Source organism: Balaenoptera acutorostrata, chromosome 1, assembly GCF_949987535.1.
Source record: "Balaenoptera acutorostrata chromosome 1, mBalAcu1.1, whole genome shotgun sequence".
NCBI lineage: Eukaryota > Metazoa > Chordata > Mammalia > Artiodactyla > Balaenopteridae > Balaenoptera > Balaenoptera acutorostrata.
The window spans coordinates 176,911,305-176,926,915 of NC_080064.1; the positions used below are offsets into that span (position 1 = coordinate 176,911,305).

General features: G+C 38.1%; 2 protein-coding genes across 6 annotated transcripts in view; one reads left to right on the top strand and one right to left on the bottom strand.

Moving 5' to 3' along the window:
- The window catches only part of LOC130709439 (cyclin-Y-like protein 1), a 34,791-nt gene that overhangs the window by 7,123 nt on the left and 12,057 nt on the right, over nt 1-15,611 (top strand). For 2 of the 5 annotated variants that reach the window (XM_057558738.1, XM_057558715.1), the window contains exons 2-7: nt 2,451-2,525; nt 4,412-4,446; nt 5,811-5,854; nt 6,398-6,611; nt 10,508-10,608; nt 14,867-14,902. In XM_057558738.1, the coding sequence (XP_057414721.1) occupies nt 2,451-2,525; nt 4,412-4,446; nt 5,811-5,854; nt 6,398-6,611; nt 10,508-10,608; nt 14,867-14,902 (505 nt within the window). The remainder of the gene's footprint in view (nt 1-2,450; nt 2,526-4,411; nt 4,447-5,810; nt 5,855-6,397; nt 6,612-10,507; nt 10,609-14,866; nt 14,903-15,611) is intronic. The other 3 variants (XM_057558722.1, XM_057558731.1, XM_057558735.1) reach the window with 3 other exon arrangements.
- On the bottom strand, nt 7,253-7,746 carry LOC130709443 (10 kDa heat shock protein, mitochondrial-like). The gene has a single exon (XM_057558740.1). It carries the CDS (start codon nt 7,686-7,688, stop codon nt 7,281-7,283), a length of 408 nt encoding a protein of 135 aa, XP_057414723.1. The 5' UTR covers nt 7,689-7,746; the 3' UTR covers nt 7,253-7,280.

A 15,611-nucleotide genomic window follows, 5' to 3' on the forward strand; every position in this document is an offset into this window, starting at 1 on the left:
CAATAAATATGCAACAGTGGGGTGGAGAGCGCTTGTTAGTAACAAGAAGACATAAATTGTACACTAATTAGAGCTTTTTTTAACGTATAAGAAAAGCAACTAAAAGTAACGGTTGTGAATCATTGTGTGTTAATGATTGTGAATGGTTGTGTGTAATTTTTAAACCGAGCATCGTTTTGTCTCATGCAGATTTTTGTTCATGATATTTGTTAAAGGAATGAGCAAGTGACTTTTACCTTTCCCCACCTTTAGTGTGATCATCAGTACTGCTGATTAACCAGGTCTCCTTCAGTTGCAAGTTAAAAGAACATCACAGAGTTAAGCACTATTTGACCCAGGAGTTAAATGATCTCCTCAGTTCTGCTCTCCTCTGTTGATGTCTCCTGAAAAGCCTTTCCCCTCATGATAGCAAGGGGAGTGTCCAGCAGCTCAAGACTAGCTAAGGATCCTAGAGTACAGTTCTGCCTTTCTCTTTTCTTGGGAAGTCCCAGGACAGCTGTGATTGATTGGCCGGTCCTGGGTCCTGTGCCTACCTTTGAACCCCCTAGGATAGAGTAGGGAGAGTGCCAGCTTTTTTCTGGTCACTTGGGCTAAGTTTACTTTTTTTTTTTGCATGTTGTCATTTCTTTTATCCCAGCCTTCTTGATTTTTGTATTTAGATCTGTAGTAGCACATCTTGGTTTGGCGGGTGTGTGTGTGTGTGTGTGTGTGTGTGTGTGTGTGTGTGTGTTAAAGCTTGCTTCTCTTTGATTCTGGCACTTAATTTTCCTGGACTTCCATTGAAAATTGTTAAGTTTTACCATGCCATAGACACTGATAAATAATACAGCTACTTTGCAAACATTTCTGCTTATTTTTTAGATTCAAATGTAGTCTATTTACTTTCTTTTTGGTATAGGTAAGTAGTCATGAATTCTTTCGGAAGCTATAGGTTAGAGGCAGCTGTGAAAGTCTCTGCCTGCCATTTTGTGTACAGCTGAAATAATTTATTTTCCCATTGTCTTAGTTTTTCAAATATGTAGGAGAAAAAAACTTTAAAATAATTCTATGGGTCTTTTACATAAAAATGTTGAATAGAATATTTTCTCCAAAAGCAGCTTGATAAACTTCAAATTCAGTGAAGGAATTTTCATGAAGAACAAAGCAGTTGGTTTAGCTCTGTAAATTACTAGTGCTGGCAATGACATTAAAATGGATGGCTCAGATTCCTGTTAAAACGGGAAGTCCAAAATTACTGTTCGTGCAAAATTCTTTCTGGGTGGGAAAAGGGGATTCTAGGTAGATACAGTTGTGGAATGCTGGGTTAGACAGAATTCACTACTAGACTAATTAGTTTTTAATATATCAATGTGTGTATTCTTTGGATTCTCTCAGAGGCAGGGATATATTTGTATTTCACTTTGACCATCAAAGCCATCTTTCAAAAACAGATCAGTTATTATGTGGTTTGGGAAATAATTGCCTTAACCATTACTCTTTATCTGAATCTTGGTCCAGTTTCTTAAAAGATTGGTTAAATGGTTTGAGATGGACTTTGCTGAGGAAGTGTCATAGGGCTTTTATGTTTGTTTGTTTGTTTTAAACAACAACCTTACTATCCTGTGTGGTAGCTTGTGCTTGTTTTGTATTTCTGCCTAAATAGAAGACGCTATCCCACCTTGGTGCAAGGTGGGCTACAGGCAGACCCACCTTTTCGTGTAGGTGTGGTCAAAATTTTTTTCTAGTAGCCCTATGATCTGCTCCAGAAAGTACTCTTATTGAAGCCCCAAATTAATCATGCAGCGTGGAATGAAGAAGTGAGTTTAGCTTTGGAAATAGAGGGCAAAGTTAAAAATCACTATCATGGAAGTGTTCCTATAGATTAGAACATTGAACTTTTATGTAGTCCTCTTAAATCTGCCATGATGAATAGCCCCCAGATAAACCACAGCCAATTAGATGAGTTCATTTGTTGAACGGAGTTAGAATTAGCCATTTGATTGTCTGAAGAACATTTGCCAAAAGCAACTCACTTCGTTTTGGCATATTTGATATATTGAGCTGGTATCTGACAGTAGTTGGCCACAGCATAACTTGCTTCTTGAGACTGTTCCTGGAATGTGCTAGTAATATCAGCTTTAAAAGAGGGTGACTGAATTTTTAATTGATAAATAGGAGGGGGGTCACATATATGATTCATCTAAAAATGGCATAGATTATTTAGGTGCAAGTTAAAGAAGTCTAAGACATAGCCATGGTTTTATTCCACATGTATGGAGAGTTTCTACAATTTTGCTGTTTCCCAATAGAATTTTTATATTGTGCCTTTACTAAAATTGCCTTTTTGTCATTACTAAAAGCTCTTCTCAAGACTATTAAAAGTGGTTTCAATCAATGTGTAGCTATCTTTAAAATCATGTATTTTTCTACTCAACTAAATCACCACACCTTTTTCTCTTCTTCCTATACAGACTTAGCTTTGGAACCAAACCCTTCTGACCACCCAAGGCCAAGCACAGTTTGTCTGAGCAAATCTCAAACAGAGGGTAAGGCAATGCTTTTTTTTCCCTGAGAAAAAGAGTGAAAACTGTTTTTGTTTTGTGTATTATAGGAGGTATTTAGAAAAACTCTTACAGTGGTTTAAATGTTTCACTTTTTTTATGTATTCACTTGTCTTATTTTAATATGTTGATGATACAGTTTCCTTTAGTTGTCAGTGTTTTAGGGAGGAGAACACTTAGACTATCTGTTTATACATTTTGCCACCTCTTTATCAACATAGTCAACTGGCCACATGATTTAGATGTGGTCTATTTCTGCATGCTACTTTGTCCTTTTCCCCTTGCTCCGAAGAGCACATATGTTAAAGACAAATGATAGGGTTTAGGTCACAGTTAGGTTTTCATTTGATCAAATCAGAAAAATCAGTTGTTATATATGGGAATTGAGCCTTGTGATTTTGGCCCTGTTTTACACAGTGTTCAACCAGACGAGCCTATCTCACATCCAGATTTCTGCTACTCAGAACTTTTAAGCTATTCAAAACTTTCTCATCCTAATGTAGTGCTGTGCCAGGGTAATAAGAGCAACATGCCATATGGGGTTTTCCAGAAGATTATCCTCAGCATGTGAAACTCATATAAATTTCCTGTGTCCTCCTTGTTTTAAGATGAGAATCAGAACCGTAGAATTTTTTGCACTCCTGCTTGCCTGCCTGTCTTCCTTAATGTTATGTTAAATCCTAGTTTATTTGCTAAAGAGCCATACGTGACCAAGTTTTTCAGTTGATTACGAGAGCAGGAATACAAGAAGTGAACATTCCATAATATTTAAAGTGAAGCAGCACAATAAAAAACGGAGGTTTGGTTTTTTGTTGTTGTTGTTTTGCTTTTTGTTTTTTTCCGTTAGATCACTGGTTTTTATAAAAGGATATAACTCAGGAACAGCCAGATGGAAGAGATGCATAGGGCCAGGCATGGGGACAGGGCACAGAGCTTTGATGCCCCCTGCAAGGGTACTACGTGTTCACCAACCTGGAAGCTCCTGGGGTTTCTAACTTGCGTTTTTCTAGTGTGTGTACTTGAGCCACTCATTTCTGGTTAGGATTGCTCTATTTCTCAGTTTCTTCCAGAGCCATGAGCTGCTCACATGTAGAGGGGCTCTGGAGACAGTAAAAGAAAAGCTGTCCCATGCCTGTCTCTCTCTTCAGCCTTAAGGAATCCGTGCCTGTGATGCCTGTCTGGAGTTAAAGGAGGCAATGTGAGCAAGAGTGTGGCCTAAAACCCTCTTCAGGCTTTTATTCTTCTGGCCTTTGTTGGAGCAAAACAGTTTTGTGTGCTGTAGATATGTTCATTTAGGTCAGCACACTCATTTTAAAATTTACGTTTAACATAGGTTACTTTCCAGTTGTGTAGTTTTTCAGTAAGGTATTTGAGTAGGTTACCATTAAGTGGTTCAGGATGCTTCCAGAGATACTGGTGCGTTCGGAGATGAGTGCCTGGCCAGAAACTGGTTCTTAGAGTTGTCATCTGTAGATGGTGGTAATTAAAGTAAGCTGTGTGTAAATGAAGAATTAGAAAATACTCCTGGCTAGTAGTTCAGCTATGCAGCAGGTAAATTTTTTTATTAGCTAAGTTTCTCACCTGGCCTAATTTGCTTTGTCCTTTTCTTTTGTAAATGGGGAGTCTTTCATTTGTACCTAATACAGAATATCTATTAGGTCAAAAAAGTGAAACTAAGTTTTTAGATTTTATTTATAGGACTCATCTTGCTGGGTGATTTAAATTATATATTTTGTTGGAAATTATTTTAAAAAATAGAATGGAATTTTATCTCATTGTGTTATTGGTAATCCATCAAATAATTAGTGACTACTTTTATTTTTCTATGGCATTTGTATCAGAATTCATCAGTTAATTTTTTTTATTCTTAGTGCGGGAAAAGACGAAGAGCAACCCTTTAAACCATGTAAGTAAACAGTTGAAAAGTTAAGAAATTAATAGTTTGAATTAAAAATATGTCTGCCATGATTCCTAAAAATATGATGGATCCCATACTGTTAGCATGGACCTCTTTTTGGTAGATTTTCTAAATCTCTATTTTCCTAATTATCAAATGTATTCAGGAAAGTCTTTGACTTAGTAGTGCCCATTTTTTAAGGGTTCTGACATTTAAGTTAAATTTCACTAATATGGTTGTAGTATAAAGATCTGCCTTAAATTCTTTTGCCTTATTTTTTTGATCTTATTTTTTAACCAAAGTAATAAAAGTATAACAGGTAAGTTAATTTTTAGCACTGTCCATTGACTTCTTGTCATAGCAGGTGAAAGCTTAGCTTCTTCGGTCCACCATGACGTTATTTCCCTCCCTGTGTTCCCTCAACATGTATCAGTTTTTATTACATCAGAATCAATGTTTACATTACTACGACTCTGCAAATATTGTGCACTGCTGAGCCATATAGTTCTCTGACTGTGCCTCCTCCTTGCACACCCTTCATTCTTCTTCTTCAATATTAATGAAATTGGAGCCCTTCTGCACTTCTCTAGGATAACCCAACCCCCTTTTCCTAGCCAACGTGATCTCACACAGCCACATGCAGTAAGTAGCTCCCTGCCCGGTCTCCCTGCTTTCACATTCTTCATTTTTTTCTGTGGAATTAATTTCCTGACTATATTCACTTGCCTGTTTTCTAACAGCTATTTTTTTCCCCAAATGTTTTAACATTTGTCACATGCCTATCAAAAATATTTTCCGTCTACTAAGCCACATCTGTTCCATTTTTTTCTTGGAGACACTTTTCCCCGATCTTTTGTCTTCCTACTCCCATATAGACTAGTGTTCCCCTAGGCCTGCTCTATGCCTCTTTTCCTGGGATATCTGTGTGAAGTCATCTGGGATCTCACATATCTCTGCTCTCTTATGTTGGATCCCCTATGTCCTAGATTCTGTTTCCCTCTTGTCTTGTTATACTTCCTTGTTTTACTGGAGCACATTTTCGTGGGAAAAGGGCACATGGGCAGAAAGTTTATAGAGATCTAGCCTCTCTGAAACTCCTTCTATTTGAGAAAGTATAGAATTCTCAGTTGAAACTAATTTTTGCAGTTCTAAAGACACTTCCCTCTCATCTTCTCATTTACACTGTTGCTCTTAAACCTGTTGACATTGTATGGTACATTGTACATTACCGATTTTAGTCATTTCCCCCCATCCCTTCCTTCTCGGGAACCTTTTAGTACCTTCCCTCTCCCTGGGATTTTGAAATTTCATAATTTGGTTTGGTATAGACCTTTTTTGTGTGTTTCTTTGATATTCTGTTTTTTTTCTTCCAGGTTCCTATTATTCGGATGTTGGAAGTCTTAGACTTACCAGATCGGTAACTTTTTTCCCCTCCTGCTTTGCATTTTGTCTTTTTGTCCTGCTTCCTGGAGATTTCCTTGACTGTGCTCTAATCCTTCTATTGAATATATTGTTTTGTCTACCTTATTTTCAATTTATAGAGTTCTCTTATATCCTGTCATTCTTTTTTTCACTGATGCAATTTCAAGTTTTCATTTGCTCCTGAGTTTTTATCACTCCCATCAATTCCTTCTTCCTGTTTTGTTTTTTTTTTTTTTAAAGCATCCTTATATTTTATTTTATTTATTTATTTTTTGGCTGCATTGGGTCTTGGTTTCTGCACGTGGGCTTTCTCTGGTTGCGGTGAGCTGGGCCTACTCTTTGTTGGGTGCGTGGGCTTCTCATTGCAGTGGCTTCTCTTGGTGCGGAGCACAGGCTCTAGGGCGTGTGGGCTTCAGTAGTTGTGGCTCATGGGCTCTAGAGCGCAGGCTCAGTAGTTGTGGCGCATGGGCTCAGTTGCTCTGTGGTATGTGGGATCTTTCTGGGCCAGGGCTTGAACCCGTGTCCCCTGCATTGGCAGGCGGATTCTTAACCACTGCGCCACCAGGGAAGTCCCATTCCTTCTTCCTGTTTTGATCTCTTACTTGTTGGGGGCTTCCCTCAAACGAGTGATGGTCCTTGGCTGTCTGTTAAGATCTAATTGGAAGCATCACTTGGACAACTCGTTAACTGATGGGCCTCACTGCAAGGATTTGGGGACCACGCCTCTGAACTCTGAGCCTGCCTTGGGTTCCGTAAGACAAACTGGTTTTCTTGTTCCTGTCCTAGTCACTCTCTGTAGGTACCAAGGTTGTGCTTCCTCTGTTCTGCCATGTCAGTTACCACTCCTTTATCTAGTCTTTTCACCTTTCAAACATTAAAAATCATCTGCTGTTTATCCTGTCTTATGTATAGCTTTTTTAAAAAATGCCTTTAATTCTACTGAGATGATATCTGAAAGAAGGGGGAGAGGAAATAGATTTGTGGTCAGTCTACTCAAACTTAGATTTATTCTTTGAATATAGGTTCTGAGTTTGAAGTTTAATTCAATATAATTAACGATATTAATTCAGACAATATTTTGGATTATACCTATAATTAGAATATTATACTTTTCTACTAAGGCCTGGAGTATGAATTCTATTCAAACCACTCACCCTACCATATTGTCCATTAATGTGCAACATAGATGGAGTATTACAGACTTTTCAGTTAAAGTCATTGATTCTTAATAAACGTATCCAAAACTTGTGAAAAGGGGGAAGAAAAAAGTGAACTTCAGCTTTATTCTCTTTTTTTTTTTTCATTTATATACTTTTATTTGGGAATGTTTAAATCAATACAGAGAAAACTAAATTTCAGAGACACTGAATATCATTAGTTTGGATATCATTACTTTCTTATAAAAGAAACACGGAAATTATTTACAGGATGAAAGATTTCAGAACTTCAGTGGCAGCTTCACGTGATGCCATTGGGGGAACGGGCAGCTTCACGTGATGCCATTTCAATAGTGACTTATTTTCGTCGACATATTTTCCAAGAATGTCACCATCTCTAAATAAGAAAGAATCCTTGTCATCTAGAACTACTTTGGTGCCTCCATATTCTGGGAGAAGAACTTTATCTCCAACTTTCACACTAACTGGTTGAATCTCTCCACCCTTTCCTTTAGAGCCTGATCCAACAGCTACTACCATTGCTTGCAATACTTTTCCTTGCGATTTTTCTGGAAGCATAATGCCTCCTTTGGTTACAACTTCGGGTGCACTTCTTTCAACTAATACTCGGTCAAAGAGGGGAAGAAACTTTCTAAATGCCTGTCCTGCCATGACTCGGGTTGCCGCACTTCGTACTCTCGCTCTCTCCAGCTTTATTCTTTTAATGGGTTAAAATCAGAGGCAGTAGGCACAGTGGGAAGAGTCATTGGGTGGGGGCAGGATTTCAACAGGTACTTGACCTTTAATGATAAGCTTTGAGGGTTGTTACTTACTAACCTCCTAGGTATGATTATTTTCTAGTCTTCACCATTAAACCTGAAGTCTACTAAGCAACCTTTCCCCTTATAAAGATTGTAAAAGTCCATGTATTTTGTCCTTAGTGCTGAATGAAGATAAATACTCTTCTTCAGTGACCAATTGAAATAATACCTATGAACATTAAACTGTCAGTAGTGTTTTTTGCTACTTGTTTTTTTTTTTTTTTGTATTTGCATTTTATACCCTTATGTGTGTCAGTGCAGTTTATTGAGGTTGTGAGCCAGCAATGGTAAGGCTTTAATCATAAAGGACAGTTATCTTAAATTTTCAAGCAAGATGAGAGGAAAGTAATCTGCTGGCAGCTAACATATCTAGGCTTTGCTCAGAGGCTTCAATTCTGCCATCCTTTAGTGAACACTAGATGCTGGAAAGTTTGAATAGTTTCAGGAGTAGGCCTGTGGAAGTGTTTCTTTTGTAGGATCGAGCCAGTAGACTGTAAGTTGCTGATACATTAAATGAGCCCCCATAGGACTATAGACCACATCTAATTTAAAAATTTAAATGTTTTAGCAGTAATATTTCCAAAGACAAATCAATATACATTCATAATAGAAAAAAAAGTTTTTAATAGAGGAAAACAGGATAAATAGCACCCAAAGCTCTACCAACTAGTCTATATTTTGGTACATTTCCTTACTATTTTTATTCCCCTCATATATATAGACTTTTGGTCAGAATTGACTTTTATTACGTGTAGTGTATGTCATATTATACCCTAATAGTAGTGACCTTAAAAGATAACCTGCTTCGTTTAGAATCAAAGTATTTGAATGAGTGAATTTTCATTTTTCATGCTGTATCTGTTTTTTGAGGTTCTAAAATTACACATTAACCAAATAGCTTAAGGACCATATCAGAGTTTTAGTTTAAAACATTTCTAGCTTGAAGGAGAAATGAGTCTTCCAAATAGTGATACTTTTCAAATATGTTACATCTAGAACTTTTTGTTAATAAGGAATAAGTGGCTTTGCATAAAGCATCTGAAACAAGCAAAATGGTGTTTTATATATGCCATTTGGATATTTCTGATTATTGGATACTGGCAATTTTTACTTAAATGCTCTGTATTTTAAAAAGCATCAACTAGATTTTCTCCCTGCCTCACCTTTCATGTATTTGTGGAGGACATTGATGGGAGAGTGTGACAGCATGGTGAAAACTGTTTTATATTAATAGGAGGAAGGAAGGCTCATCTGAATTAGTAAACAAACAAAAACCAAAAACAAAACCCAGCTTTAAAATTGTTTGTATTCTGTGGTATTAAAGAATGCTACTCTTCCTTCCAGTGGCTTTCAGTGATTGGGATTTGGTTATTGGCCTTACTTTAAGGAAGAGAGTTGTCCTAACATAGTTTAGGCCATTTTAGTATTTGACTATTGCCGTGTTCATGGGCTCTTCACAAATAAATGGTTTATTTGTTTTAAATGGTTCTAAAGTGTTTTAAAGATAGTTCATTCTCTAGAGGGTCTCAAAAAGTTCTTTGTCACCTATCCAACACCACTGTAGATAAATTCTCACGAATTTGTATCTTTAGTAAGATTTACCTCCAGTTGTAACTGATCTTAAATAATTTCTCAAACACTTGTTGAATCCTAATTTGTCCCAGATTCTGTGCTCAGTAGCTGGAGGTAGGAGAAGAATCTTCCTAACCTGGAGAAGCTTGTTTACTTAAGAGGGTGGTACTATGCAAGCAGCTGAGACCATGGAACAGTTGGTAAATTAGACGTGTGAGTGTGCAGAAAGCGAGAAGTGTTGTGGTGTGCCTGCTGGCAGAGGGATCCTAGAGGAAGATGGGGTCAAGCTTGCTGGGACAGGAGGAAGAAAAAGGCACTGCAGGCAGAGAGCAGCATGGGTGAGGCAGGAGTGTCAAATAACACGTAGAACAGAATTAGTACAATTTTGAAATGAATGGCAAGTATTCTCTGAGGTTCTCACTTGAGTAATGTCATGGCAGTCTTACTTAAACATGAAGTGAGAAGTTAAATTCTCAGAGTTGTTTTATCCGTTTTTTTTTGGATGCGAGAGAATCTTTAAGCAGTACCTTTTTGTCCTCCAGATAAGGAAGTTGAGGCCCAGAGAGACTTATGGCCCCCAGCTTTTTAGTGATAGAGCAGCCCTGGCATGCCCAGCCTCTGATTCGAAAACGTTTGTTTCGTCACACTGTCTCCTGAACTAATACATTTATTATTGGTGTTCGTTTACTGCAGTGAAATGCTCCTACATCGGTATTACATAAAGCATTACGTTTTATTGTAGTAAATGAATAGAAATAGGAAATCTCAGCTGCATTTCATTGCTTAAGGAAAAAACCCTGAAATCTTATTCTAAACTTTTTACATTATTATAAAGGTAATTTATAATAGGCGCTTGCCAGGTTTGATTATAGGTACTATATCAAGGCAGCATTTTATAACCCATTTCTCAAAGCTCGTCTGTGGAAGTCAGAGTATAGAGGTTTCCCATAGAGCTGCACATGATATCACACTCAGGCAGTTCATGGAGTGTAAGAAAAATCTTAATGCTTTATCGTTTGACATTTTAACCAAGGAAAAAAACACACTTTATAGGTTTAACTTACTGTGACATTTTCTTCTATTTCCCTTCCCCTTCAGGTATCTCCAGGGCAGCTTACTAAAAAGTATAGCTCATGCTCAACAATATTTCTAGATGACAGCACAGTCAGCCAGCCTAATCTTAGAACCACAGTAAAATGGTGAGTACAAGTAGGTTGCCAAGGGCTGAGTGACAGACCCCCTTATCGCTAAAAGCATCCTAGCCATACATAATTTCATTCATTTGAATTGTCCTTTTCAGTGATCAGGTTAAAAAACTGGTGTCAACTATAGATTGATTTCAAGGACCTAAATATGAATTTTCAGTTTCCATTTTAATCTGAGAGCGCATGATAGAAGGGAAAGCCAGTTAGCAAATAAGAAATCCCAGAAAAAGTATAAATCTTTATTTGATGCATTTCTGTTGTTAAGCCATTGTTGAACATAATGAGAAAGAGAGGTACTTTTTATTGGCTATTTCTAGAAAAAATTATTTCTTTATGAGTTGTAGTCCTCAAACAATGTATACTACTTTGGAAGCTACTCTTAGAAGAAGGAACAGCTTGTCCCCTACTGGCACCAAAGCGACTCTGCATTTAAATTTAATTGGATTTTGTCAGATTTATCCCACTGTGCATTTTTTTTTTTTCCTGCACTATTTCTGTATGAAATTTTACTTCTCCTTCCTGTCCCCCAAAGAGGGGGAGAATATATCAAACCAGTCTTAAGAAATACACACTCAAGCTTAATTTCTTTGTAGATGAAATTTGTTCAACTGAGGTTTTAACTTAATAGACACATTTAATTTTTGTTTATATATATAAATATATCTCCAACACACTGTATCAATCACAGCAGAGAACAATAAAAGAGGTGAGGTTTCGGAAACATGGCTGTGGTCAGGCTTATACTTAAGGAGACACGAACAGTGTCATGATGATGGAAACTATTCTTTAATTTCTGGGAGCACCTCATAGTCCACAATTGGAGATGCACTTTCAAAACACCCTAATGATGAACCTTTCAAGCTTATTTAAGAGAAAAAAACCAAACGGGATGCAGAGCTTCTTGCCTCCTCCCTCGCGGTTGTCCACGAAACATTAACATCTCCTTAGGGTATGAATGTTGATTTTCCAGAACACAGTTTGGGAAATGCTATTTGAAAATATTAATGTCCTTATCCTTAATTTTATTTGTTGTCTTAATTTTATAAGCTAATTATATTTTTAATTGGTTTTTAATGTGCCAGCTTTTTTTTTTAGCTATTTAAATTATCAGTAACTTCTACTTTAATTAAAGACAGCAAGTTCACAGTCATAATAAGGTAACTTTCCTCTCTTGCTTACAATAATAGTTGCAGTCAAATCATGTTTCAGCAAAAACTGAGCCCCATCTCTAAAGTCCTGAGTTTGGGCACTTATCACATCATCACTGAATGTTTTTATTCAGCCAAGACACTGAATCTGTGGGTACAAAAACCACTCTACTTTGGCTAGAGTCGCAGCTTCTTTTGAATTCAAAAGAGTCTGATGTCCAGTATATAATTCAAAAGTACTTTGAAGGTTAACCTTGCTCAGGGACTTCCCTGGTGGTGTAGTGGTTAAGAATCTGCCTGCCAACGCAGGGGACACAGGTTCGAGCCCTGGTCTGGGAAGATCCCACATGCCGCAGAGCAATTAAACCCGTGCGCCACAACTACTGAGCCTGTGCCGTAGAGCCCGCGAGCCACAGCTGCTGAGCCCGTGTGCCACAACTACTGAAGCCCACGCACCTAGAGCCCGTGCTGTGCAACCAGAGAAGCCACCACAGTGAGAAGGCCGCGCACCACGACAAAGAGCAGCCCCCGCTCTTGGCAACTAGAGAAAGCCCGCGCGCAGTAACAAAGACCCCATGCAGCCAAAAATAAGTAAAATTAAATAAAATTAAAGAAAAAAAAAAAAAAAAAGATTAACCTTGCTCAGACAAGTAGGTTTCATCCTTTTTTTTCCCGACCTAGTCTAATTTTTGGAAGTACAGTAAATTTTAATTTGCTCTCATTCAGTTTTAAAAATGATCATTCATCACATTCATTATTGGTGAAATAAAGGTTTACTGAGAAAATTAATAGGGCCAATTGGCTTTTAGGAATGATTTTGAAAATGTTTATCATGGGGTTAGTTTTCAGTGGGGTAGTTGTTCTCAGTGGGGTAGGTGAGCCTTATTAGAATCACTTATGCAACTTTTCAAGATATATGTTTCTGGATGCACAAAGTCCACCCGCCTGCCCCCGCCTCCAAGACACAGTGTCTGTGTGTCTGTCTGTCTGTCTGTCTGTCTCTCTCTCACCCACGCACACACACCTTTTGACAAGATGGGGAATGATGTGAAGCATGATTATATGGACAAAAGCATCCCGAGTGATTCTCCGATCTTAACCCTAACTCATTCATCCCTAAACTTTGCTGCACGCTGCAGTCATCTGGGGATCTTTAAAAACAGTCCTGATGCCCAAGTCATACCCAGTGCCGGTTAAATCAGAACATCTTGAAGCAGAAGCCAGGCAGTTTTTAAAGCTTCTCAGATGATCCCAGTGTGCAGCTGAGCTTGGGAGCCACTATTTGGTTAGAGGGCAGGAGAAAGAGAACTGCTTCTGATAATTAGTGGGACCTTAGGTAAGTCAGTTTTAAACCTTGGTTCCCTTATCTGTAAAATGGGTTGTTTAATTAAATGTCATCTACGGTTCAGTGGTCCTTTCCATCATAAAACTTCTAATGCTGTGATTTTTTTTTTTTTTTTTTTTTTTTTTTTTTTTTTTTTTTTTAAATTTATTTATTTATTTATTTATGGCTGTGTTGGGTCTTCGTTTCCGTGCAAGGGCTTTCTCCAGTTGCGGCAAGCGGGGGCCACTCTTCATCGCGATGCGCGGGCCTCTCACTATCGCGGCCTCTCTTGTTGCGGAGCACAGGCTCCAGACGCGCAGGCTCAGTAATTGTGGCTCACGGGCCTAGTTGCTCCGCGGCATGTGGGATCTTCCCAGACCAGGGCTCGAACCCGTGTCCCCTGCATTGGCAGGCAGACTCTCAACCACTGCGCCACCAGGGAAGCCCTAATGCTGTGATTTTAAAATCAATTTGAAGATGAAACTTTGAAGCACTATAGAAGTATCCATCTTTGATGCTAACGGTGTTACAGGCCTTTATACAAGTGCTAAGATTCTATAGACCTATTATAAAATTCAGATTTGCCTTCCCTCAATTATTTTGAGTTTCATTTTAGACACTGAGAACAAAGGGGAGCATATAACTTAACCAGAGAACCCCTTTGTTGCCTAATATACAACAGCTGTGAATAACTTAGGACTATAGTAACTTAAAAAAGACTACCTAAGGACTTGTATCTATCTGTTCGTTAATACTTTATTTAAAATAATTTGGAAATACCTGTCATTAATGGTATACTGTGTAGTATTTTTTTTTTTTAATTTTTTTTTTCCCCCTACTTTATTTATTTATTTATTTATTTATTTTGGCTGTGTTGGGTCTTCGGTTCGTGCGAGGGCTTTCTCCAGTTGCGGCAAGCGGGGGCCACTCTTCATTGCGGTGCGGGGACCGCTCTTCATCGCGGTGCGCGGGCCTTTCACTATCGCGGCCCCTCCCGTTGCGGGGCACAGGCTCCAGACGCGCAGGCTCAGCAGCTGTGGCTCACGGGCCCAGCTGCTCCGCGGCATGTGGGATCTTCCCAGACCAGGGCTCGAACCCGTGTCCCCTGCATTAGCAGGCAGATTCTCAACCACTGCGCCACCAGGGAAGCCCACTGTGTAGTATTATGCTGTATTATTAGCACTGCTTATTTCAGGATAGCTAGACCTATCATCAGTTTTGTGGCTATAAAATTTTGCTATTAAATTTTCTAATAATTATGTAAAAGTGATTTTAAATCATTTTGGTATAGAGCACTTTTATTATTTACTTTTAGGGAAATAATGGAAAACGGATGGGTAGGTGGATAGCGAACTAAATCAACTGAAATGCAGGGGCTAACAAAAAAACCACACACACACACACACCCCCACACACAAACTACTATATGGCTTAAATTTAAGCATGTGTATAGATAGATATAACTTGTACAGGACAGAAGGTTTTGTGGGTAGAAGGACAAATGACAGGGGAAATATGTAATAATTTATATATTATAATAATCAACCAAAACATGCCTTCTAACAGCATATCTAGCATTTTGGGTCTCCTAATTTTGCTAAAAGCTGAAGAACCTAAAACAAGGGGGAAAGCACCCATGTGGTACTGTTCTGAATTCGAGGATTTCGGGGCCACTGGGCCTCTGGAAGGTCTTCCCTCCTTGCTAACCCCTTTTTAAAAATGTCTTCAGGCCTGATATGATAAAAATCAGTTATTACAATGTATTTTTTTTCCTCCACAGTTTGACCTTAGCAATATATTACCACATAAAGAACAGGTGAGCTCTTTTAAAACCTATCTTGTTATTCCAGCTAATTAATTTACAAGGTATCAAGTTTAGTGTTAGGTAATAACTATAGATGTTACTGGCATAAGCTTTTATTATTCGAGTGCTTTTATTACAGTATAGAAGTGAATCATTTATTTTTATCTTAGGACCCTTAATTCTTAGGTTACTGAGCATCCCAAAGAGTATTTGTTTATATGGGTTATATTGATAATTTACTGTATTAGACATTGAAATTGAGAATTTAAAAAATTAAATCCATTGTATGTTAAAACAGGGTTTGCCTTAGCACTATTGAAATTTTGAGCTAGATAATGCTTTGTTGTGGGGTGTCGTCCTGTGTGTTATAGGATATATAGCAGCACCCTTGGCCTCTACTCACTAGATGCCAGTAGCACCTTCTTCCCTCCACATTACGACAACCAAAACTGTCTCCAGCCATGGCCAGAAGTCCCCTGGGGGACGAAATCACCCCTGATTGGGAACCCCAGTGTTTAACATAAGTCATTTTTTTTTTAATGAAAAATAACTATTTTCCACAACAAAAAATATTGAGAGAAAAGTATCTCCTTAATAGAAGACAGCTGATTCTCATATCTATTCTGTCTTCAGTCATTTGTTTTGAAGAAACAATATGAAGAAGATCCAGCCGCTTGCAGATATATAGTTGGAAAAAGATGTATTTTTAAAGCCTTCAGAT